The following is a 27,382-nucleotide window of genomic DNA, read 5'->3' as shown; positions in this document are numbered from 1 at the left end:
TGCAGAAGGAAAACAAATCCCCTCTCAAGGGCATGAATTCAATCTGGTCTGCAAAGAATCCTCCAAGAAAAAGTTTCAAGGATAATGAGCAGCTCATAGTTAATGAGTACAAAAATCACAGAGAAATAAAGTACCATGAGTGAAAGGTAGCAAATCCACAGAAATATAAATAAATCATCAAAGATTTAAGATGCTGGAATTATTGGACACAGATTGTGTCTTTCACATATGTTTAAATACATTTTTAAAAGCTTTGAAACATGAGCAAGGAAGACGAGACTACTTTCTTACAGGTTTCCAACTATGGAATGGATAAATCACAGGGATGAAAGGTACCACATAGGGGATATAGTCAATAATATTGTAATAGCAGTGTATGGTGACAGAGGGCAGTTACACTTGCGGTGAGTGAAGGATATAACCTATAGGCTTGTCAAATCACTATGTTGTACTTGAAACTGAGGTAACACCGTGTGTTAACTATACTTCGATTTTTAAAAAAGAGAGACAGAGACAGAGCACAAGTGGGGGAGGGGCAAAGAAGGAGACACAGAATCTGAAGCAGGCTCTAGGCTCTGAGCTGTCAACACAGAGCCCGATGTGGGGCTTGAACGCACAAACCGTGAGATCATGACCTTAGCTGAAGTCGGATGCTCAACTGACTGAGCCACCTGGGGAACCCCAAAAAGATATTATTGTTTTTACAAGACCGGGAATTGTTGACAAAGAACCAAAGGGAACTTCTGGAAATAAAAACTACAGTTCCCTAGATTGAAGACAAAGGGGCAAGGAGATAAAATATGAAAGATAAATGTAGGAGAGAGTGTCTGGCTCAATACTTGTCCAACTAGAGTTCCCCCCAAAAAGATACAAATACGTTATATTTAGATCAACAGCTGACTTCTTAAGGCAACAATTAGAAACCAGAAGACAGTAGATAATAATCTTAAATGTGATGAGAGAAAATAACTGTGAACTTAGACCAGCAAAAATATCTTTGGAAAACAAGAATTAAACAAAGACATTTTTAGACAACCAAAATCTGAAGAAGTTTACTATGACAGACTCTCACTACAGAATGTAGTTTAGGCAGAAAGAAGATGAAAGCAGAAGAAAGTCTGAGATGTAAGAAAGAACAGTTAGCAAAGAAGCAGATAAATCTGTTTAAAAATATTCATCATGTCTAATTTGAAAGAACTAAAATTATAACCCACAAACATTTATAAATTGAAACAGGGATATTTGGAGATAAAGAATTCTAAGTCTCTTGTATTATTCAGGAGCAGGATATTGGTTAATGTTAGAAGATAGCTATACAACTCCAACAAACACAGGGGGAAATGGTCATTTTCAGGTAATGATTGTATATTTTGAATGTTCAGAAAAATATTAGAACCAATAAGAGTTTACAGGTTTGCTAGGTACTAAATTAAAATGTAAAAGCCAATTTGAAGTATACCTAACAGCACTGTCATAAAAATCATTTTTTCCATTTACTTTAGCAAGAAAAAGTATAAAGGATTTAGACTAAATCTAACAAGAACCATTCATGCCTGGTATAAAAAATGTAAACCTGGGGCGCCTGGGTGGCACAGTCGGTTAAGCGTCTGACTTCAGCCAGGTCGCGATCTCGCGGTCTGTGAGTTCGAGCCCTGCGTCAGGCTCTGGGCTGATGGCTCAGAGCCTGGAGCCTGTTTCCCCGATTCTGTGTCTCCCTCTCTCTCTGCCCCTCCCCCGTTCATGCTCTGTCTCTCTCTGTCCCAAAAATAAATTAAAAAAAGTTGAAAAAAAATTAAAAAAAAATGTAAACCTGTATTAAAATATGTTAAGGAATAAATGGATGTGATTTTATATATCATCCCTGAATTAGAAGACAATACCATAAAGATATTAGTTTTCCCCAAACTGATATTTAGAATTGATACAATTCCAATAAAAAAATTCTAGCAACCTAAATGTCTGTTGATGGATGAATGAATAAAAAAAATGTAGTCTATACATACAATGGCACATTATTCAGTCTTAACAAAGAAGAAAATCCCGTCATATGTGACAACATGGACGAACCCTGCGGAATTAGGTTAAGTCACAGAAAGACAAATATTGCATGATTCCACTTATATGAGGTATCTAAAATAGTCAAATTCCTAGGGGCAAGGAGTAGAATTGTGGCAGCCAGCTGCCATGGGGGAGGGGCAATGGGGAGTTGCTGTTCAGGGGGTATAAAGTTTTAGTTATGCAAGATGCCTAAGTTCTAGAAATCTGAGAGACAACACTACCCCAATAGTTAGCACTACTGTATTGCACACTTAAAATTTTGCTAAAAGAGAGAAAAATAGAGTTAAAAAAGGGTTTACCACAGTTTTAAAAAAGAGAAGCTTTGGTAGATGATTATTAACTATCCTACATAGCTATACAGGGCTTTGTGAGGAGGATACTTTGGCCTGATAACTTAATTACTTAATTCTAGATTGGGGCTATGCAACTGTTTTGGACATTTGCTTTGTTAATTAGGGTGAGGTTTCACCTGAAATTAAGTATGCACGCCATGACTACATGGGCTAAATGCGTGAAAGGTGTGGATAGATGTTCCATCACCCAAAGACTTATGAATAAATCTTCTTTTCTTGGAAAAAAAAAATCCCAATAGGCTGTGTGTGTGTGTGCATGTGTGTGTGTGTGTGTGTGTGTGTGTGTGTGTGTGTGTGTGTGAAAACTTGGCAAGTGGGTACAATGATTTATATTAGAGCAAAGGGCCAATACCATCTAATATACTCCTGAAGAACAGGAGGATGGGGCTGCTTCCTTGGTATGAAAACTGATTAGAAAGCCTACGTGATTAAGGGAGTGTGATAGTGCTGTGTGGACAGAAAAGGAGATGAATACAAAGGAGTCAAGGAGCCTCTCAAGGGTCATGGCAAAATAACATGACCGTGAGGGTTTTGCCATTGGGATAACTGGTAATCCTCTTTTTAAAAAAGAAGAAAAAGAAAAAGGAAAGTTATCCCTACCTCATGCAAAACATGAAACTCAATTCTAGATGCACTACACATGTAAACATGAAACACAGGAAAACTATAAAAAGCTTAAAAGACAATGTAACAATATACTCATGATCTCAGGATAGGGAAGAGTCTCTTCACCTACAAAACGGGAAAATCATAAAGTAAAAGGCTGATTAATTCTAACTAAAATAAAAATGTGCCAGTAAGAGAGTGAAAGACAAGTCACAAAATAAAAATTTTCAAAAGAAAAAAAAAAACAGACAAAGGGGGTGCCTGGGTGGCTCAGTTGGTTAAGTGTCTGACTCTTGATTTTGGCTCAGGTCATGATTTCACGGTTCCTGTGCTGACAGCGCAGAGCCTACTTGGGATTCTCCGTCTCCCTTTCCCCCTGCCCCTTCCCTGCTCACTCTCTCTCAAAATAAACAAACATTTAAAAAAAGCAAAGGACAAATGCTAATAAAATATGTTAAAAATCCGTAGGCTTCAGAAAGAGAAACATAAACAACCCAGTAGAAAAATAGCAAAGTATATCAGTCTGCATTTTTCATATGGGAGAAAATAGGAATGGCCAATAAACTATAGAAAATGCTCAGATTCATTAGTAATACAGAAATGCAAATTACAACCCCAGTGAGATACCACTTCGCACCTGCCAGATTGGCATAAGAAAGTAGGACGCAAACAACCGCGATTGCCCCCATTCAGTGCTGGTGGCACGTGAAGTGGGACAAAGCAGTTTGTAGAACAATTTGGCACTATCTGTAATGCCGAACATATGCATCCTCTGATGTATATGCCCAGCCTATACTCTAGGGCCTAGAGAACTCTTTACATATGTGCCAGAAGACACGTACAAGGTTTCTCCTAAGAGCGCTTGTTATTGTATCCCCACACAGGAAAACCTCCCTGTCCATCAGCAGTGGAATGGATAAATAAGTTGTGACATAGACTGACAACTGAAAGCCACAAAGAAATGAAAACGAAAGAAACCCATCTGCACACGTTAACAAGAAGGATTCTAATTTTGAATAAAAGGAATCACATTTCAATAAAATACATAGACTATGAATCCATTTATATAAAATTCAAAAACAAGCAACCTTAAACAGCTTTATTGTATAGAAGTGCATTTCCTGTAAGTCACGAGGGAGTGATTATCCCTGAAGTTGGGACATTAGTCAGCCTGGAGCAGTAGAGAAAAGGATGCAATCAGAAAAGGGCCCAGAGGGAGCACCAATGATGGTTGTGTTCTATTTTATGATCTCGGCTGCTACTTATTCTTTGCTACTCCTCATTAATGTGTGCATAATGGTTTATGCACTATAAGTCACAGTAAAAATGTTGAGCAAAAGAAATCAAGTCATAGAAGAGAGTACGTTAGCATGATTCTGTTGTGATGTTTCAAGCAAGGTAAAATGAAATAATATATTGTTTAGGGATTCAAAGACAGTGGGAAAATTATAATGAAAAAAAAGCAGTGATCAATACCAAATTCAGATTATTGGTTACAGACTACCTCAGATAAAGGAAGAGAGATGTGAGAGGGAAGGGACACAAGACGGCTTCCTGAGGTTCTACTAATGTCTCCTCTCTGGAGATAGGTGGCAAGTACATGCTCATTAAATAGTTTTATATGCCTTAGCATATCATCTTGTAGCTGTTTCACAGTAAAATTTTGAAATAAATTTCAACATAAACCAATATTTAATTGAAAAGCAAAGAGTTATCCGTGGATGACCTCCTTGGACTAACTGTAGGCATATTTTACCTGAATTTTGACGAGAGACTCTAGAAAAACTAGGGCCATGCCTGGGTCATGTTAAGGGTGACGTGGCAGAAGGATGTGGGTAGCCTGGGGAAATGTGCAGTCTCGGCTACTGGCCTTATGCCTAAACATTCTATGCTCCTTTCCCGGAACTTAAGATACCCGGACTACTAGAAGATTAAGGCTTTGTGATGTTCGCAAATGACCCTCCTGTCAACAGACAAGGTGCTTCCTGCACCACCCTTGAACCAGACGTTGGGGTGAAGAGATGAAGAGCTACCTCAGAAAGGCTGCCAACCAAAGGTGGTGTGGACTAAAAAGTCGTAACACTCCCTGGGACTAGAAGGCATTTGCTTAAGAAATTACCCCCTTCTCAATTCTTCCCATGTGCATGTAGTACAGATTAAATAAAGCAGTTGTATGGTAATATAGAAATTATTAAAAACATTCTTCTTGAGGTTTGACAATGCAGCAGTAGATATGTATCTAGTTGTTGGTCAAAAAGTATGTTTCAAATAATCAATTGGTATTCATTTAAAACACAATAATGGTCTTATTAAAGCTAAATTTAATACATGCTGTATTTGGAAGTAATTTCTTTACCACCACACAGAAACCTTTCCAGCTGTCCTTTTTTGTTGCATTGTTGACATTCAGTGGCGCATTAAGAAGAATCTCATGGTGAAAATGCCCTATGGCTAGACATGTGTGGTTATTTTCAATTCAAACTCAATATTGATGGTCTCCCTACTATATCTCCCACTGCCCCAAATAGATGAGACAGTTATAAGTAGAAACCAATTTGTCTTCGAAAATTCAAAGGGTAGGCTAGATACTGCCTAATTTGGAAATGTGAAGAACAGGATTCTTAGCAAGTACGTGTAAGTAAAGAAGTGATCTTGATTTCTCACAATTTCTCATCAGCTACCATAAAAAATTTGTTTCTTGTTTACCTTTTCAAATATATTCCTCTCATGTTTCTACCTTTCAAATTTTGAGTTTCCTTTGCAGAAGTATTTCTTACTAGTAACATTAAATGGAGCAGGAAATAAAGTTATTACAGGAAACAGAAGGATTACCTGAGTTGGAGCACAGGGAAAAAACCCCATCTTCGTTTCCACTAAAAATTGAATATTTAATGCTGTCTTGTATTGGGTCAGGAGCAACAGCTTTTACAGTCACAATAGAAGTACCTGCAAAAATTAGGTTAAAAAAAAAAAAAGAAAAAACTTTAGGAAAAGAAAGTTTCAGGGAAAAACCAGAGCAAACACTGGGTACTTATTATTTGCTTATTACATTTTCATTTGTTCCTTCATTCAATGATTAGTCATTGAGAGTCTTCAATAAGCTAGATCCCATGCCAGGTGCTAGAGACAGAGTAGTAAGTTAGAAAAGATCTCAATCTCATGGTGATTAGCTAACGGAAGGAGACAGACAATAAACCATTAAACAAATACATAATCAAAGTAGATTTCTGATGTGCTAAGTTCCCTGGAAGAATAAACAAGGTAATGTGACAGAAAACACTTTTTTAGCGTGGAAGGCAGACGTATGACATTTCAAATGATAGGAACAGACTGATTATCAACATGAAGGAAGAATTAGCAAGCACTGAGGGAGGCAACGATGTGATTAGAACTGGGATTTCACTGGAAGGTTCTCAAGAATCCATTTGGGCCCCAAGTCAGCACTTTGCTGTCTTCATGTGTAATATCTCATGCCCTTTGCTGTTTCTGTTTTACTTCCTCTCCAGGTTGTCCATTTGTCCTCCTCTTTTAGTTGCCCATCTTTTTAGTTTTTTATAATTATTTTTTATTTAATCAACTTTATTAAGGTAACATTTACATACAACAATATACACGTATCTGAAGTATACTCTTATGTGTGTTTGAACAACTATATGCACCTGTGTAACGACCATCATGATCAAGATGTAGAGTATTTCTATCACTCCAAAAAATTCCCTTGTGACTTTCCATAGCCAGTTTCCTATTACTTCCGGTGCTAGACAATCACTGATTTACTATTACTTTGTTTTGCTTCTAAAATTTCATACATGTACAACTTATACAGTATCTGTCTTCTTTTGATTGGCATTATTTTTGTAGAATCAAATATTAAGAGTTCATTCCATTTTTGCTGTAGAGTATATTCTACTGAATGGACATACCACAATGTGTTGATACATTTTTCTATATATGGACATTTGGATTGTTTTTAGTTTGAGGCTATTATGAATACAGCTGCTATAAACATCCATGTAACAGTGTTTGTGTGGACATATGTTTTCATTCCTCATGGGTAAACACATACAGTGAGTGTATGTTTAACTTTATAAAAAACTGTCAAACTATTTTCCAAAGTGATACGATACCATTTTACGTTCCTGCTAGCAACATATGAGAATTCTAGTTGTTCCATATCCACTGGTCTTCTTAATTTTAGTCATTCTAATGGATGTGTGGTAGTATCTCATTGTGGTTTTCATCTTATTTTCCCTGATGTCTGATGATGTGAGTCTTCTCGTGCTTATTGGCACAAGAAGAAAACCGAAAGGGAACATTTGAGAAGAACACAGGTGCTGACATGGTGTCAGAGAGGAGCACACAGCAGGGATCATTAACTCAGATGCCTTCGGTAAAAGAAAGAGCATGGGCAAATGAAGAAGACAGATAGGTGGAAAAAGCAAGAGACTGTCTGATGTGCCTGAGGCACTCAGCTTCAACTCATTGCTGCCAGTAGGGAAGAGAAAACAGGCTTTAGGAAGTTTTACATTCTGGTCAAGAGAAGCTCAAAAATTCATATTTGTTTTCATGTGAAATCTCCCAATTCATAAATGTCAGAACATAATTTAATTTAGGGGAAAAACATAAGCCATCACATGGGTCGAACAAAACACAGCTGTGGCCTGACTACAATTCTGAGCCTGCTCATTTACCATCCCTCATAGAGAAGACAAATCTCTGCTTTTTGTTATCAGCTCTTCTAGCACCTAGACTGTGGTACTTCTTTTTCATCCAGGGACTTGTACTTAACACACTCGAAGACCAATCTTATCTTTCCACTAAATGGGACTGAATTCTGTGAGAGCACAGGAGGTTTCCTGCATATTTGTGTTCCATATATTTCTGCAACTCCAGATAAGTTTTGCCTCTAAAGTTTCATATACTTGAAAATCAGAGGGGCTATTTTCTTACGCATAGCATGCCTTTTCGAGAATCAATCCTATTGTTCCCTATATTAAAAGTTTGTCCCTTTGTACATAATAGGTGCCCAAAAAGTATGGGAAGAAAGGAGGTAATAGAAGAGACAGAGGAAGTAAGAGACGGAGATGCTCACTGAAGTGTTCTAGCCTGAGAGGCTAGAAGAATACCTCTCTGCCCACAGGACCCTTCTAAACCAACAGCAACTATGGGGGAAAAAAAAGGCATATATATACATACATATATACATATATATATATATATATATATATATATATATATATGCCTCACTGCTATAACACAGTATCTGATAGTGGAATTTGCAGTAGCTAAAAAAAAAAAACAAAAAAACACCTATTCTGGGCCTCTGCTGGGCCTCCTCATTGACTTCTACTGCGCAGGCCCCAGGGACCAAGCTTGAAAGCCATCTTGCTCAAAGGTACAGTAAAAACAATCCCTAAACCAGGCCAAATCAATAGATCTGCTTTTTTCTGGATACTAAAAAGGGTTTCACTAAAGAGAAGAGAAGAAAGAAAAGGCCCTGGAACAGATAATATATTCCCCAGGAGCCTTTTCAACACTTAACACTCAAAGAAAAATGCAGTGATCGCTATACATATTTGAGGAAACAAGTATATGACACTGGTCACGAAATTGAAAATTCATTGAAAAAAGACATAAAATAGAATTCATTATGGAGAAAGAATGGGAAAAGCAAAACTGGATATATTACTCTCTTTAAAAACATTATGTTTAACATAAACTGTGACAAAGTTTTAAAACCATTTTTTGAGGCTTCCAAGTGGTGGTTCGTTTCAAGCCAATTATGAAGTCATTTGGTGACAATGTAAAGGATTTTAATTAATCCTCGTGGCATCAAGTTGCTGCACATGTTGAGACTCTTTCAAGCTGCATCATAATCTGATACTTATTTTACTACATGTTAGGAGACGTATGACTAATATAAAAATGCCTTACATTTTCGGTAGGAATATGCCTTCCCAGTAGTGCAGTATGTTTTACTTTCGGTGCGTAATCACAATTCTGTGCTTACAATACAATTTAGTTTTTAAACACAGGAAATTTTATTTCAACTGGCTAGTCGTATATTCTTAAGAACGGCAGTAATAAGAGAAACAGTTATGTACAAAAAAAGACGTAAGTCTTGCTGACAGCCTTTTCTCTATGGGTTAGGATGCTTTAATTATATACCCGATTACAAAAGAAAACATGGAGATAGCTTACATGTAAAAGAACAAAGATGAGCAAAGAACTGTAAATAAGAATCACAGATGGCTTCTCTTAGAAAAGGAACAATCCTATTTTTATTGCAAATAAAATGTTCATGATATCAAGTGAAATTGTAGCACACGAAGAATTTCATTCGATGAAAATATTTCAAAGTAGATGCTAACGTCAGCAAAAAGCTACAAATAGTTATATATGTTCTTCCTTGGATGAAGTTAAATTTGAGACTACCCCCAAAAAGAGGAAATAACTAATGGGCCTTGAATCCTTCTAAGTCTTGGCTTATTGTGCACATTTTAAGTAAAAGTCTTTCTCTGGACATCTAGAGAAGTTTTACAATTACTGCTCATTTCACACCAAGGTAGGAATGATAAAATGAAAACCAACACTGTACCTTTAAATCCCATCAGGCAACTGAAACATATAGAAAAATTTACATTTTCAGCTTTTATGAATTTCACTGTAAATGTAACATGGCATCAAAAGTGTAATACATTCCATGTTCTTGGGTTTTTTCTTTACAAAAATACAGTTAAAAAACTAATATCAGGGGTACATGGGTGGCTCAATCAGTTAAGCCTCCGACTTCGGCTCAGGTCATGATCTCTCGGTTCACAAGTTCGAGCCCTGCATTGGGCTCTGGGCTGACAGCCCGGAGCCTGGAACCTGCTTCAGATTCTGTCTCTCCCTCTCTCTGCCCCTCCCCTGCTCACACTCTGTCTCTCTCTCTCTCTGTCTCAAAAATAAAATAAAAAATAAACATTAAAAAAAAACAAATACCATCTACAGCAGCAGTGAACTATCTATTCAAAAGCAGAATTATGGGGGTGGCTGGGTGGCTCAGTTAGTTAAGCGTACAACTGGATTTCAGCTCAGGTCACAATCTCACAGTTCATGGGATTGAGCCCTGCATCAGCTCTGTGCTTACAGCGTGGAGCCTGCTTGGAATTCTCTTTGCTCTTCTCTTACTCGTGCGTATGTTCACGTGCACATGCTCTCTCTCTCAAAAATAAAGGGATTAGGGGGCGCCTGGGTGGCTCAGTTGGTTGAGCGTCTGACTTCGGCTCAGGTCATGATTTCACGGCTCATGAGTTCGAGCCCCCCATCAGGCTCTGGGCTGACAGCTCAGTGCCTGGAGCTTGCTTCTGATTCTGTGCCTCCCTCTCTCTCTGCCCCTAACCCACTTGCATTCTGTCTCTGTCTCTCTCAAAAATAAATAAACATTAAAAAAAATAAAATAAAGGGATTAAATATTTTTAAAAAATAGATAAAAGCAGAATTGTGTAACAATGTTATGTGAGTATAAAAATCAAAATTCGTGGAAATTTTTAGATGAAGTAACAATAAAAACATTTTATTCAGAGCTACCCATGAGTAAATAGTTCTAGTTTTACTTTTGTCATTTCTAAGCAGTGCAAGCATTTTATTGATGACTGACTTGAGATTTTTTAAACATTTCGATGATTTTAAACTATCCAATATCTCTTAATCATCCAGCCACTGAAATACTGAACATATTTCAATCATTTAAGACAAAAAGTGGGAGTGACATCAGCAAGATGGCTGAATAGAAAGACCTAGACCTCATCCCTTATAGAGACATTGAATGAACAACAATAGTATATAGACCAAAAAACCTTCATGAAAACTCCAGGCCAGAAGGGAGTGGTAGGATATATTCAAAGGTCTGAAAGAAAAAAACCTGCCACCAAGAATACTATATCCAGCAAAACTGCCCTTTAGAGATGAGAAAGAAATAAAGATCTTCTCAGGTAAACAAAAGCTGAGAGAGCTCATCACCACTAAACCTACCTGACAAGAAAGACTGAATGTTTCCAGTTGCAATGAAAGGACATTAGATAGCAACATAAAAGCATATGAAAATATGAAGCTCTCTGGTAAAGGTAAATATACAAATACCAAATCTCATAACACTGTAATGGTGGTACATAGATCATTTTAATTCTGGTGTAAAGTTTAGAGATAAAAGCATAAGAAATCAGTATAACTATAAAACTATGTTAATGGATAAAAATACTAAAAGAGGTAATTTATGAAATCAGTAATGAAGTGGGAGGGAGAAGTAAAGGGACAGTTTTTTGTATGTGATTGAAATTAATTGTTACTGGTTTAAAATAGATTGTTAAAGCTATTAGATGTGTTATGTAATCCCTATGGTAACCACAAAGAAATTATCTATAGATGAAATGCAAAAGGAAATAAGAAAGGACCCAAAACATGTCACTACAAAAACTAATGAAATAAGGGAAGGTGGCAAGAGAAGAAAAGAACAAAATTAAAAACATACACAAAACAATTTTAAAAAACTTTAATGTTTTATTTTTGAGAGAGAGAGAGACAGAGAGACAGAGCATGAGTGGGGGAGGGGCAGAGAAAGAGGGAGACAGAGAATCCAAAGCAGACTCCAAAGCTGTCACAGCACAGAGCCCGGCGTGGGGCTTGAACCCACGAACCACGAGATCATGACCTGAGCTGAAGTCGGATGCTTCAGCGACTAAGCCACCCAGGTGCCCCTACATAAAACAGTATAAAAACGGCTGTATTAAGTCCTTCCTATCAGTAATTTTTAAAAATCTAGATGGATGAAACTCCTCAATCAAGAAACATGGAATAGCTGAATGGATTAAAAAAACAAGATCCAAGTATATACTACCACCAAAAAACTCACTTTAGATATAAAGACAGGGATAGGCCACAAGTAGAAAGGTGGGAAAAGATATTCCATGCAAATAATATCCAAAAGAAAACAGGGGAGGTTATACTTACATCCGACAAAATAGAGTGCAAGCCAGAAACTGTCACGAGACAAATAAGGACACTACATAAAAAGTTCTATTCACCAGGAAGATAAAACAATTATAAATATATGTGCACTTAACAGCAGAACACACATATATATGAAGAAAATACTGATGGAATTGAAGGGAGAAGCAGATAGTAACATAATAGTAGAAGATTTCAATACCTCACTTTAAATAATGGACAGATCAAACAGTTAGAAAAATCAATGAAGAAATGAAGGACTTGAATAATATAGAAATTGGACCGAAGAGACATACATGGAACACTCTACCCAACAACAGCATAATACACACCCTCAAGTGTTTTATGTGTTCCCACTTGTTCCTCAAGTGCACATTCTCCAGGACAGATGACATGTTAGGGAACAACAGGAGTCGTAACAAATTTAAGAATATTAAAATCATACCAAGTATCTTTTCTAACTACAATGGAATGAAAGTAGAAATCAACAGCAAAGGAAAACTGGAATATTCACAGACACATGGAAATTAAATAACAACTCTTAAACAACTAGCAGGTCAAAGAAGAAATCTAAAGGATAATTAGATAATGTCTTGAAATAAATGAAACAAAAACACAATATACCAAAACATGGGCTGCAGCAAAAAACAATGCTGAAAGAATTTTACAGCAATAAATGCCTACATTAAAAAAAGAAGAAAGACTGCACATCAACAACCTAATTTACACCCCAACGGACTAGAAAGTGGAACTAAAAGCAAAGTTAGCAGAAAGAAATAATAAATATTAGGACAGAAATAAGTAAAAACAGAAATAAGTGAAAAACAGTAAACAAACAAGGAAAAATCACTTAAAGTAAGTTTTTTTAAAAAAATCAGCAAAATTGGGGCACCTGGGTAGCTTAGTTAGTGAAGCACCTGATTTCCGCTCTGGTTATGATCTTGTGGTTCATGAGTTCGAGCACCGCATTGGGCTCCACGTGGACAGTGTGGAGACTGCTTGGGATTCTCTCTCTCCCTCTTTCTCTGCCCCTTCCCACTTGGGCTCTCTCTCTCTCTCTCTCTCTCTCTCTCTCTCTCTCTCTCAAAATAAATAAAATATAAAAAGTCAACAAAATTGACAAATCCTTAGCCTAGACAAAAAAAGTAAAAAGACTCAAGTAACAAAAACTAGAAATGAAAGAGGAGATATTACAAGTGATGCCACAGAAATAAAAGGTATCATAAGAGACTATTATGAACAATGATACACCCAAATAAGATAACCTAGGAGAAAAGAACATATTTCTAGAAACACACACCCTACCAAAATTGAATTTACAGAAAGAAAAAAATCTGAACAGATGTATATATTACTAGTAAGAAGACTGAATCAATAATCAAAACCTCCCCATAAAGAGAACCAGATGGCTTCACTGGTGAAGTCTACCAAACATTTAAAGAAGAATTAACACCAATCATTCTCAAACTCTTCCAAAATATTGAAGACAACACTTCCAAACTTATTTTATGAGGCCAGCATTACTCTGATGCCAAAATCAGAGACACTACAAGAAATCTACCCCTGATGAATATAAATGCAAAGATCCTCAACAAAATACCAGCAAACCGAATTCAACAGCACATTAAAAGGATCACATGTCATAACAATGTGAGATTTATTCCTGGGATGCAATGATAGTTCAATGTATGAAAATCAATCAGTGTGATACACCACCTTAACAGAATAAAGAGTAAAAATCACATGATCATCTCAATACACACAGAAAAAACATTTGGCAAAATTCAACACACTCATGATAAACACACTCAATAAACTAGGAACAGAAGAAAATTACCATACATAATAAAGGCCATATAAGAAAAGTCCACAGCTCTAACATTCTTACTCAACAGTGAAATCGAAAAGCTTTTCAACTAAGAACAAGGCAAGAATGCCCACTCTCGCAACTTCTTTGCTACATATAGTACTGAAAGTCCTAGCCAAAGAAATCAGGCTTTGAACTTACAAGCATCAAAATCAGAAAACAAGAATAAAATGATCCTTGCTTTTAGATGACATGATCTATGTAGAACCTAATGTAGAAAACTCTATAGATTAAACACACACACACACACACACACACACACACACACACACACTCACACACTAGTTAGAACTAATATATGAATTCAGCAAAGTTGTAGAATACAAAATCACTTGTGTTTCTATGCACTAACAATGCACAATCTGAAAAAAGAAATTCGGAAAACAATCCCGTTTACAATAGCATGAAAAAAATTGGGATAAATTTAACCAATGAGGTGAAAGTCTTATACACTAAAAACTATAAAACATTGCTAAAATAAATTATAGAAGACACAAATACATGGAAAGACATTCTGTAGCCACTCCATGAGGAGTGGAAGACTTAATGTTATTAAAATGTCTACACCACCCAAAACAATCTACAGAATCAGTGCAATCCATATCAAAATCTCAATGGCTTTTTTTTACAGAAACAGAAAAAAAGAATTTTAATATTCACATAGAATCTCAAATGCTTCCAAATAGCCAAAATAATCATGAGGGAAAAAACAACCAAACAGCAGAAGGTGTCACATTTACTAACTTCAATAGTGCAGAGCTAGAGTAATCAAAACAGTATGAGATCAAAACAGTATGAGTATGTTTAGAGTAATCAAAACAGATATAGAGAGACGAATAGAACAGAACAAAGATTCCAGAAAGAAATGCCCATGCATATTTTCTTTTTTTTTAAATGTTTATTTATTTAATTTGAGAGGAGAGCACAAGCAGGGGAGGGGAAGGAAGAGAGAGAGAGAGAGAGAGAGAGGGAGAGAGAGAATCCCAAGCAGGCTCCACTCTGTCAGCACGGAGCCCAGTGCGGGGCTCTAATTCACAAACCTTGAGATCATGACGCGAGCCAAAATCAAGAGTTGGAAGCTTAACCGACTGAGTGGCCCAGGTGTCCCAAAATGACCAACAGATTTTTAAAAGATGCTCAGTATCACTAATCATCAGGGAAATGCAAATCGAAACCACAAGGTATCACCTCACTTCAGTTAGGATGGGTGTTAGAAAACAAAAACAAAAACAAAACAGAAAATAATGAGTGTTGGTGAGGATATGTAGAAATTGGAATCCTTGGACACTGCTGGTGGTGTTATAAAATGGTGTAGCCCCTATGGAACACAGTATGAAAGTTTCTCCAAAAATTAAAATTAAAGCTGTCATATATCCAGAAATCCCACCTGGGTGCATATATCCAAAGAGCTGAAAATAAGATATCAAAGGGATACCTGCATATCCATGTTCGCTGCAACATTTTTTATAACAGCCAAGAGATAGAAATAATCTAAATGTCCTTGGATGGATGAGGGGATAAAGAAATGTAGTATATACATACAATAAAGCATTATTCAGCCTTTAACAAGAAGGAAATCCTGTCATAGGCACTGAGGAACCTTGATTTTGTGAATAAGCCAGTCACAAAAAGACAAATACTTCATTGACTCCACTTATACGAGGTATCTAAAGTAGCCACACCCTGAGCAGCAGAAGTAGAATGGCAGTTGCTAGAAGCTGGAGGGAAGGGAAAGAGTTGTTCAATGAGTATAATTTTCGTTTTGAAAGACGAAAATGTTCTAGAAATCCACTGCACAATGACGGGCCTATTGTTATCACTACCATACAGTGCACTTAAAAATGATTATTTACAATGGTAGATTTTCTGTTATGTGTCTCTTACCACAATTAGAAAAGGAAGAAAAATTGATTTTCCTCTTCCCATCATCAGAAATGACTGCACATATGTTACTAAAGCTTCCAAAGAATTCACCCCTGGGATGAGACAAAGCATGGAAAATCTCAAAATAAATAATTTTCCAAAATTTGTGAACAGATGAAAACCATGTTTTGAAATGTAAATGCTATGCAATCTTGAACACATTTGCTTTTGTGAACACCTTAAGGAAATTAATAGAGGAAGCTATGAAAAGTGCTTATTGACCTCTTATGAGCTCTAGGAAAAGAGAGATGTGTCAGAAAACCAAGACAGAATTAATACATGAAACGAGAAGTCAACAAAATTGATGAAGTCTGAAATGTATTTTTAATGGGGTTACAGATTTTGGTGGCCAAATTTTTTAAAGGGAAGATTATCTATAAATGGATGCATTGAATCATTTGAAATTCACTTATAACAACTTAGAGAAAGGCAGGTGTTAAAGTGACTCCCTGATGTTCCTACTACCTCTCTCATTTTGTGATTTACAGAAGACTGTATTTAAAGCATGAGCTTGAGAATTTTCAGTGTTGCTTCACTATTGGATCAGAATCTCAAATCTTGTCTGCAGACCTGAGGCTGTTAATCTCCCCTCATTTTCCAATGATTCCCTGTCTAGTTTGCACCCCCAGGTTGATGACTAGACTCCAATTTCCCTTCGTTTTCAAGAGCTGTCCTTTTGCTCCTTTCCAGCTCCTGGCATCCCTGAGCCAGCTAGAATCCAGAGCCTGCATATGTCCAGAAAGAAAGGTTGCACAATTTTTCAATACAAGTACTTCTCAACATTGGTGGTTAGATACCTGGCACATTTCCAATTACTTCAAGAAACAAAGCCAATGTCTTAAAAATCTTAAAAATATGTTTTACTTAGATTAAAGAAACACCATCTAAGATGTTTTTAGCTGCCACATAATGAATACTGTAATCAAGTATTTTAATGATTCCATTTGATTGTCACAGCTTGAGGGAGATGCATTGCTGTCCTCAAAATATAAAAATCTGAAATCAGGGTTCAACATCCACAAATAATAGATGCTAATTGAAAACAAAAAGGAAAGAAAAGAAATCCTGATATTTCCAAGTGTTTTATTCCCATTTTATACTCAAATATAAATGCGATTTCTCAGTAAACTTAACAGTGCTATAAATCACAAATGTCCAAATCTCTTCTGGCTTTCAAAAACAAAACAAAATGCCCCTCTGATCTTCAAGACTCTTCAAGCCACTGCCATGGTCCTTTGTTACCGTTCACAGCCAAGCCTTTGAAAACAGACTGAACTTCTCATCCCCGCTCGCTCTGCACCTCACTGGACCTTAGCTTCTAAAATAGTTCTAGTGACTTAGTTCACCCTAATGTTTCCGATCCTCCCTGAAGTTGCTAAATTTTATCTGGCTGCACATAATTCCTTGTAAGCAGCTGCAGTTGACTCTGGAGTGCATGTTGGTGGTCTCCGTTCCTGGCCTCTATTCTCTGCCAAATCCTGAACTCTTTCACCAAGGTGGACTTACTCTACAGAACCTCCTTTCCGGATGCTCCTCATGTTGCTAATTGTGTCTTTTTCTCCTATTGTCTTATCCTTTATACTCGATGCATGGACTTATCTTTTCAGACATGCCTTCCTTTCTACTGTGTCCTTACCTCCTTGTATCAAGATGGCATCCTCAGACCATCCCCGGAAACACTCCCCTACCCCGTGAAGGAGAGGTTTTCTGAGTGCTGGGTAGCAGCCGACCACCTCATGCACTTCTGCACTGGGGACAGACCTCCAACTAAACTAGCTCTCACTTTTCCGTCCTTATCTTACTTAACCTCTGCCGCAAATTAGAAATTGTTGACCACTCCCTGCCTTTTGAATCCATCACCTTCCTGCTTCTCTAACACTACCTTCCCAGACTTTCGGTGATGCCCTGGCCAGCCCCTACACCTCAGTCTCTTTGGTAGATGCGTTACTTCAACCCTTGCAAAATACTGCTGTTACTTTGCATTTCTTCTAGGCCCTCTCTCTACCTCCACCTTTGGCTTGCATGCATAATTACATGGGAGTTTCTACCCATTCACAATGCCTGATGTACCTTCAAAAATCTCATCTAATTGCGTGGGGGTTGTGGATGTCTAGGTAGAGGTAATTTTTAAAAGCTCCTCAGGGGCGCCTGGGTGGCTCAGTCAGTTAAGCGACCAACTCTTGATGTTGGGTCAGGTCATGATCTCCCAATGATTGAGCCCTATGTGGGGCTCTGTGCAGAGCCTGCTTGGGATTGTCTCCCTCCCCTTCTCTCTCTCTCTCTCTCTGCCGCTCCTCTGCTTGTGCATGTTCTCTCTCTCTCTTTCTCTCTCAAAATAAATGAATAAACTTAAAAATAAATCAAATCAAATCAAATCTCCCCAGGTAACTTTGCGCTCATTCATCATGTGGATTACCACAGTACCCTCCTAACTTCCTAACTCAGATTTCTCCCCAGGCCTTCACAAGACTTCAAAGTCAGCTAGGTATAAAACCTGCTTTGTCACTGTTTCAACAATCTAAAGGTCATCAAGATCACACTGGAAAGCTCAAGAGAGCCTCTTCAACTGTTTAGGATTAATAAGCAATAACTTGTAACAACTTTCTGATTACAGTGTGGCTTCCTGTGTCCTTTCTCCTAGAAAGAGAGACCTGCTCATCCTGGCAGGACTGTTGTAATCCACATGGCAAATATAGTTTTTCATATACCTAAAAACTGACATTCTGGTCTGTGTATCAGTCTCCTTCATATTGGTTAATAAGTTCCAACCCTGGGGGAAGTAACTCCTTGGCTTGTTAATAAGATGAGGTGTTGAGCCTATAATGGCTGAGGCCCAGATGTGAGACTGGGGTTAATTTCCAAAGATGAAAGCTGCCTTTTGAGATGTTTATCTTGCTCTGAGACAGACTGACCTCATCGAAAGTACTCTTCTCTATCTCCTCCAGAGCTATCTTAGTCATAGGTAAGGTGATGAAATGCCATACTGGGCTAGTTAGATAGCACTCATTCCAATGAGTTTCATTCCAAATATGAGACTGGCCTTAAATAAAATGAAAAAGGGGTGACAGGTGATACATAATTACTTCCCCTTTTGTCATTATCATAAAAATGTATATGTTGGGCCCTGTTCCAAAGTTATAGATGACACAGATTATGGGAACTCTTCCCATAACTTCCATAGTTATGGGAGCTTTGTCACCTTGGAAAGTATGATTGCTATCTTGTTTGGAGACAAAATGGAGTGGAATGGAATGGTAGGGCTTTAAAACCTGAAAGCATTTCACTGTTGTTATATTATTGCTGTGTAACAACTGGTTGCTCTGGTAAGAATTTATACCCAGTGAACTTTATAGAATTCAATGAAAGATTTGAGACAGAAGGAGAATAGTAATAATAACAATTTAAAAAATGACTAGTACACTACATGACCTCATTTAATGCTTACAGTAGCCCTGTGAGGAAATCCTTATCATTTCCACTTTATAGGAGGAGAAGAACAGCTCATACACTGTGAGTGGAGAATGGTGGTGACCCACTCAGCTACACCAACTCCTATCACACCACACTCTACATACATGTGCCCAGTCTACCAAGAGTAAGAGCCAAAAGTTACTGGACCTACTGCCAAAGGACCAAAGAAGAAGGGGTTGCCCTCCAAACTATCAAGATCAGATGCGTTTATGATACAAAATTAAATATGCATAATTCACTAGTTAGAATGCCCCTGTACATCATCATGTTTTAATGTTATCTCAAGATTTTTAAGGTCTGAGTATTTACTTTCAAGCACCATATCGATACAGTTCATAATTTCATATTTTCCCCTCATGGTAACTAAAAGAAATGCATGAAGCTGCGAATAATCCACACTAGGGACTGTGACTACTGATTCATCTTCCTCAGGATACCCAAAGCATTGGGAGTGAAACAAGAAATAAATGGTGGCTTCCAGAAGGTCCACTGAAATTGTTGAATGGATTGAAACACCACAGGCAACCAAGGGGTTTATTTTTCACTTCAAAAAATTCAGGACAGTTATATTCCCTCTCATCTAGTTTGAAGAGGAACAGTGGCAAGTGTAAAGAGTGGGGAATCACTTGAATTTCAACTCTTTTTCTCATGTTGCTGTATGGGTGGTCTCTCTCTCTTATGGACAACTGGTATCCTGGAGAGTGACTCTTTCTGTGAATAAGTGAATACATCATGACCAATTCTTAAAGAGATTTTACCTACCAAAGAGTTGCTTTTAAATGGGAACTATATACTGAACTATATATCATTTTAAACAGTTGGTGTTACATTTAACATTATTCGTAGATGAATGCAATGTTAATCAAAACTCAAATCTGTGGGCTTGGCCAGAAAGAAATGTTAAACAAATATAAATACATTAGGGCTATTTGTTTTAACTTTTAATTGTCTTAAAAGAACATTTAAATGTTAAAATTAGTTTGGAGTGATGAAAATTTATGATAATACAACAAAGAATTTGCTCAAGATGTTAATTGATGCCTACTGATAGGATATTTGAGTAGCCCACGGAAAATTTAAGCTTCCAAAAGGGACATGTTTTTCATTTGAAAACAAAATGAAAAACTAAAGACATATTTGGGAGGAAATAATGCTGGAGGCTATAAAATGTTATTAAATAATTTATATCAAGGCCATTCTAGGACTAATCAATGGATTTACAGTCTTTTAAAACTACTGGAATTCTTGGGGCGCCTGGGTGGCTTAGTCGGTTGAGCCTCCGACTTTGGCTCAGGTCATGATCTCATGGTCTGCGAGTTCGAGCCCTGCGTCGGGCTCTGTGCTGACAGCTCAGAGCCTGGAGCCTGCTTCCGATTCTGTGTCTCCCTCTCTCTGATCCTCCCCCGTTCATGCTCTGGCTCTCTCTGTCTCAAAAATAAATAAACATTAAAACAGATTTAAAAAAAGATAAATAAAACTACTGGAATTCAAAGCAAAAAAAAAAAAAAATCACCTTCTGATGTCTATGATATGATCCAGCAGTCTGAACTGAATTCATGTCTAAGTAAAGCTTTGGCCAGCTTGAAATGTCAATCAATATGTTATGTACCTGGTCACTGTTTTTCACAGGAGGTTAGGAAATCCTGCTGAACCAGGTACAGGTTAGTTGCATCTAATCATACTCAATGGCCTACTTAACCGTCATCCTTCCCTTCTGTCTTTCTCCTTCCTGTTATATGCCCAATGTTTAGCTTCTCTCTCAATTTAGACTTTATGTCCTTCAAACATGTCATAGTTTACTCTTCATAATGAGGTCCCAACCCATTGCTTCAGGTGTCTTGAAATGTATACCTACCTGGATGTTTAATGGGTTCCATATGCTTGTCGTACTACCAGAAGTATTTCTAGTCTTTTTTATGTATAAGATTTAATAAATTGATTTTTAAAGTCTTAAGTTCTATTATAAAGATAACAGTTAAATTTATTCCAGTTATTCTAAATACAAGAGGACTAAGAAGGACAACTGTGATCAGAGGTCAAAGAAAACACAGTGATGCACATAGCAGGATGATGTCTTCCCATCATTAGCTTTTCTGACTGAATTTCAAACAGGAAGCCCACCTACAGAGGCAAGAAAGTAATTTGGTCTTCACTGTCTTCTGTACTAACTTTTAATCTCAGGCCAGGTTACTCTTAACCATATCGATTAATCCCAATTGTGATGGCTGGGAGTAGACTGAAGGTGTACCGATTTGATGAGTTGCTGCCTGAGTGATGGGAAAACAGGTTAAAATCAAGATAGTTCCCTCCCATAACGGCTGCCTCTTATCCACAGAGTGAATCTGTGACATACAAATGAATGGCACATTGCAAAAATGAAAACAGGTGCAAAGTGTGCACCCCCATGGCAGTTTTCATTAGTGTTATTTTAATTCACTCCTGAATTCAACCATAAATATTGTATTTACTAATCCATAACTTAATTTCTTACTGAACTGTTTTCTTTGGGGTACCTTGGATATTGATTTTTATTTTGGCTTAATCCTGCAAACAAACTGATCCTGGGTAAATTGAGAAAAGAATATTCTAACAATTAGGGAAAGCCCAGGCACATTACTTAATATTTAGAAATTTTATCCACTGATGTGAAAAAGTATAATAACAACGATGACTTCCATGCCAGTTCTTTTGAAGAATAATATATTTAATGCCTATTACTCTGAAGAATTTATACTGAATGTGAATGTTCACTAGTAGCGGTTGGAAACCTTATTATGTGAAAGATAACTGAAGGAATTAAAGAAGGGAAAACTACTTGAGTAAAAGCCAACATCCCCCTGTGGTCTACAAGGCCCCGCGTGGTCTGGTCGTCCTCCGACCTCATTTCCCATCGCTCTGGCCCTTGCTTACTCTGCTTCGTCACACAATCCTCTTTGCTGTTCTTTGAACAAACCAGGCAGGCTCCCACTAGCTTCTTCCTTTTTTCTGAAATACCGTACCCCCCAAATATACAAATGGCTGTCTCCTCTCCTTAGGTCTTTGTCCAAATGTGTCAGCTCAATGATGCCTGCCCTTACCTACTATTTAAAACTGCTGTTTGTCCCCCACCCAAGACCTCCTAATTCCTTCTTACCTTGCTCTGCTTTTTCTTTACTTGATAGCTCTTATCACCATCTAACATATACTATAGTTATTCATTATGTTCATTGACACTGCCTCAGTATCCCCGCTAGAATGTTATTAGCCTCATGAGGACAAGTATTTAGGTCTTTTAGTTCACTAATATAGCCCAGTAGATAAGTACTGGGCATATAACACTCGATAAAAAAAAAAAAATTCAAGGAGGGCCACCTAAGTGGCTCAGTTGGTTGGGCATTTGACTCTTGGATTCAGCTCAGGTCATGATCCCAAGGTTGTAGGATCAAGCCCCACATCAGGGTCTGCACTGAGCATGGAGCCTACATAAGATTTTCTCTCTCTCCCTCTGCTCCTCTCCCCTGCTCATGCAATCTCTCTCTCATTCTCTCTAATTAAAAAAGTAGTGGAAAGAGCAAATAAAATATCTGAAGAGTGACTGTGTACAGCAGAGGAGTGCTCCAGAGGGAAGAACTAGATTTATGGATAGACAGAAAGGAGGGAGAGCTAGGTTCAACGTGTGAATGACTTTCCAAATGAAGAGATTTTCCAACTTTGTCATGCAGTCAAATCACCCACAGAGCTCGTCAAAAACAATTCCTGGACCCCAAACTTAATGAAGCAGATCCTTCAGGGGTGGGTTACAGATCATTTGGTTCACACCCAATTTCAAGAACCACCCTTCTAAACTCTCAGTCACTGAAACATTCAAGTAGCAGCAGAAGGACCAAGTGCCAGGGGCTTTTAGACAAATGTTCCTTTTTGCACTGCAGACAAAGGCTGGGCTCAAAGATACTGTAATTTTATCAAATCAATTTTAAGATTAATATATTGTTTTTGTGCTATATTATTTAGAAAATTCTAACTTTACTTTCCATCAGGTTCTGCTCTGGTGTTGGAATGCATGCCTCTTAAGAGTAATAGAAGTATAGCTCTAAGGAGCATCTCATATTGTTTAACATTTAACGCTTTTTTGGAAGTCTCATTACACATAAGAATACATGTTGCAAATTTCTGATTTAGTTTGGAAGTCCCTGTTATTTCCTTTAATGCAGAAAACTGCAATTTACTGTGAATTATGTTTAGAATCAATAAGAGACCTTCTGTGGAAGCAATCTATGGAATAACCATAATTCCAAAAAGGGTCAAAGTCAAGTTAATAATCTGCAACTGAAAACAACCCTAATTTAATATTCAATATTAAGCTGAATATTCTCTTTTCATAGAGAAGGCAGTATAAAATGTGTAACATAGATATTTTCACTATGAAATGAATACATCAAATGAGAGAAATGCAGAGTGCCTTTTAAATAATAGTGTAGGTAGGTGCAGATAAATTGAAATTGAATCACGATACAATGACAAAACACAAACCACAAATGCCATGAGCAGGTGCACAGCACACAGCAGACCTTTAACAGCCAAGCTCCTCTGAGTCCATGTGCTTTGCCCAGTTGGTGGAAAGAATCAGCAGATTCATCCCTGCACTCTCTAGTCAGATATAATTACCCAAGTCAAATGTCTTTCAATGTATAACTGTAAGGAAGTCTGTAAGGAAGTCTTTTCACTTTTGGATAGAAAGATAATTAAAACTGATTTTTATTTATGCTTCCCAGTATGGCATAAATGTAAGGAAATAATTGAAAACAAACAGCATTATTAGGAAAAATAGTTACTGTTCGCAGAAGCCTGTGCTGAGCTGTATTATCTGCCCCAAATTCTTTGAGGATCAGATATTACTGCATTGTTTGAAAGCCACTGCTGACCCTATTGAAATGAAGTAATAATATTAGCAGTGGTAGTTTCTATTTATTACATGCTTACTATGTATTAGACACTGCTCTAAGTGCTTTACATGAACTAGCTTATTCAGCTCCCAGAACCTAATGAGGTAGGCATGATTATTATTCCTAATTTATGGGTTAGGAAACTGAGGCTCAGAGCATTGGGAGGCTCAGAGCTGCCCAAGGAGGCACGGTAGTTGAATTTGGAATTAAACTCAGGCAGAGCTCAAGCATTTAACCACAACATGCCTCCTCTTTTATTGTACTTCTAAGAAAGTACTTTAGGAAATGCACACTTGTTGAGGATTCATATACATTTAAATAAAAGGGTTTATTTTTGAGATTGTAAACCTAAATTAACTGAAACTTCAAAAGCCCTAAATGATTTATTTTTCAGTATTTCACTCTTTGTTGTTTTTAAAGGTTTGTGTGTGTGTTACTATATCTGAAGGTATTGTTTTTTAAGTTTGTTTATTTATTTATTTAGAGTGAGAGCACACGTGTACAGGGAAGGGGCAGAGACAGGGAGGGAGACTGAATCCCAAGCAAGTTTCCTACCGTCAGCACAGAGCCCCATCCAGGGCTTGAACTCACAGACGGCTCGAACTCACAAACCGTGAGATCATGACCTGAGTCGAAACCAAGAGTCAGACAGTTAACCAACAGAGCCACCCAGGGGCCCTGATTGAAGGTATTGTTTTAATACTGTACTATGGATGAAAACTGGCATACTGAGATACCTGGGTGGCTTAGTCGGTTAAGCATCTGACATCGGCCCAGGTCATGACCTCATGGTTTGTGAGTTCGAGCCCCGGGTCGGGCTGTATGCTTACAGCTCAGTGACTGGAGCCTGCTTCAGACCCTGTGTCTTCCTCTCTCTCTCTGCCCTTCTCCCACTCATGCTCTGTCTCTCTGTCTCTCAAAAATAAACGCTGACAAAATTTTAAAAAATAAAAGAAAATTGGCTGAACTCAGAAATTTATGACTGAATCTGCAATAGCACTCTTGTTGTATAAACCTTCATTTTAAACATTTTGCCCAGACAGATGCAATATACAAAAACTTGAGCGGACACTCACCTGCATCACAATTTTCAGTCACAGTCCCTTTATACAGAGGGTGGCTGAAGGAAATCTTTCTATCTTCTCCTTCCATGTGAACGACTAAGAGGCCAGTGGCTGTCCTAGCTGGGACGCCTTGGTCCGTAACTTTTAACTGCAGCCAGATTGGAAAATATTCTGAAGGTGGGTTGTGCCGAAGTTGAACTTCTCCTGTATACTTATCAATAGAAAACATCGACTGGGTCTCTGCAAAACTAAACATGACAGTTCCATTGGGTCCCAAGTCGGGGTCGCTGGCTGTCAGAATGGCAGTTGTCTGGTTAGGAGGTGACTGGGCGGAAAGAAAAATTTCAAAGGGGTTCTGCTCCCACACCGGATCATTGTCATTAACATCCATGACATGCACTTTTATAATTACTGTGGTGCTTCTCGAGCCCTGGACACTACAGTCTCTGGCCACAGCCCGAAATGTATGTTGGGATCTGGCTTCTCGGTCCAAGGTATGGCAGGTTCTCAGCGCACCCGCCACAGAATCAATGGTGAATGTACCAGAAGCTTCACCCTCCAGAAAATACTCAGTTTGCCCATTCAGACCTTCGTCCTTGTCCACAGCAGATAGTACCAGAACCACTGTCCCCACTTCAGCATCTTCTCTCACGGAGGCCTGGTAATGCAGCATGGGGAAGGAAGGGCCATGGTCATTGTCATCCAAAACTCTAACCTGCAACTGCACTAGAGAGCTCCTCGGTGGATCCCCTAGGTCGGAACACAGGATGACTAAGGTAAAATTGCTGACTTGCTCCCGGTCCAAAGCGCGAGTGGTTGAGAGGTCTCCTGATGTTTCATTAATAGCAAAGTACTCATCAGTATTTCCATCTACGAAAGGAAACAAATACAAATTCAAAATGCATTCGAATTGAAGAAGTAGCAGCCCTTTGCTGGCTATATTTACACACACATATGATTCATGTGTATATGTGCTACATATATCATTCATGTATATGATGAGATATATGCAGGATTCATGCATTCAACAAATATTTATTTCATGATTTTTCATCCTAGCACTTTTGTAAGTATGGAGGATACAGCAGTGAACATGATAGAGTCCCCGCCCTCATGAAGCTTCTTTTATCAGGGGATAAACAAAATAATATAATTCAATATCTATCTTAATTCAATCAATAATTAGAGGGGGGCCTGGGTGGCTCAGTGAGTTAAGTGTCCGATGCTTGACTTCAGCTCAGGTCATGATCTTACAGTTCATGGTTTTGAGCTTCATGTCAGGCTCTGTGTTGACAGTGTGGAGCCTGCTTGAGATTCTTTCTCTCTTCCTCTCTCTCTGCCCCTCTTTCTGCTTGCTCTCTCTCTAAATAAATAAACTTAAAAAAATAATTTACTTGCTTTGACTTGCTTTGCAAGAGTATGAATTTTTGTGTCTGCATCTACAACTTTTTATATTCATATATTTTTCCTCTGATTAAAGTATATGTTTTCATTGAGATAAAACAACAATGGGACACCTAGGTGGCTCAGTTGGTTAAGCGTCTGACTCTTGGTTTCAGCTCAGGTCATGATCTCATAGTTTGTGAGTTTGAGCCCCATGTCGGGCTCTGTACTGACAGTATGGAGCCTGCTTAGGATTCTGTCTTCCCCTCTCTCTCCTTTTCTCTGCCTCTCCCTTGCTGGTGCTCTCTCTGTCTCTCAGAATAAATAAATAACTTTTAGTCAGGAAAAATATAGTTCCACGACTTTCCGGCAATATCTTGGATGAAGGGCACATTCTTGGATGAGGCTCACTATTCCAAACAGTGTGAGGATTTACTAGCATCTGCCAGGGGTCTATGGGGAAGAAGTAGAACAGCATTCAAAAGAACAGCTAGGGGCTGAGGAGAAGAGACTTGCATTTGCATTTTATTCATAACACACAAGTAATTTGTACCACACATAGGGGTGATCTGACAAACCTACATTTCTGTGGCATTTGTAGTTGATAAAATGATTCATTCACTCAGCAGACATTTAAGGAGAACCTGCCACATGCCAAGCATGTGCTGGATACTGGGAATATGAGGAGAGTAAGCCATGATCCCAGTCTCCAAGAATTACGGTGCAGGAGGAATTTGGGTCAGTACC

General features: G+C 38.0%; 1 protein-coding gene across 1 annotated transcript in view; it reads right to left on the bottom strand.

Moving 5' to 3' along the window:
- The window catches only part of DCHS2 (dachsous cadherin-related 2), a 244,291-nt gene that overhangs the window by 27,855 nt on the left and 189,054 nt on the right, over nt 1–27,382 (bottom strand). Inside the window, exons 13-14 of the mRNA XM_040471942.1 lie at nt 25,265–26,122; nt 5,850–5,963 (exon numbers count right to left, since the gene is read on the bottom strand). Coding sequence (XP_040327876.1) covers nt 5,850–5,963; nt 25,265–26,122 — 972 coding nt within the window. The remainder of the gene's footprint in view (nt 1–5,849; nt 5,964–25,264; nt 26,123–27,382) is intronic.

This window comes from Herpailurus yagouaroundi, unplaced genomic scaffold, assembly GCF_014898765.1.
Source record: "Herpailurus yagouaroundi ecotype Mexico unplaced genomic scaffold, PumYag 28, whole genome shotgun sequence".
Taxonomy (NCBI): Eukaryota; Metazoa; Chordata; class Mammalia; order Carnivora; family Felidae; genus Herpailurus; species Herpailurus yagouaroundi.
This window is presented reverse-complemented; position numbering and strand designations above follow the sequence as displayed.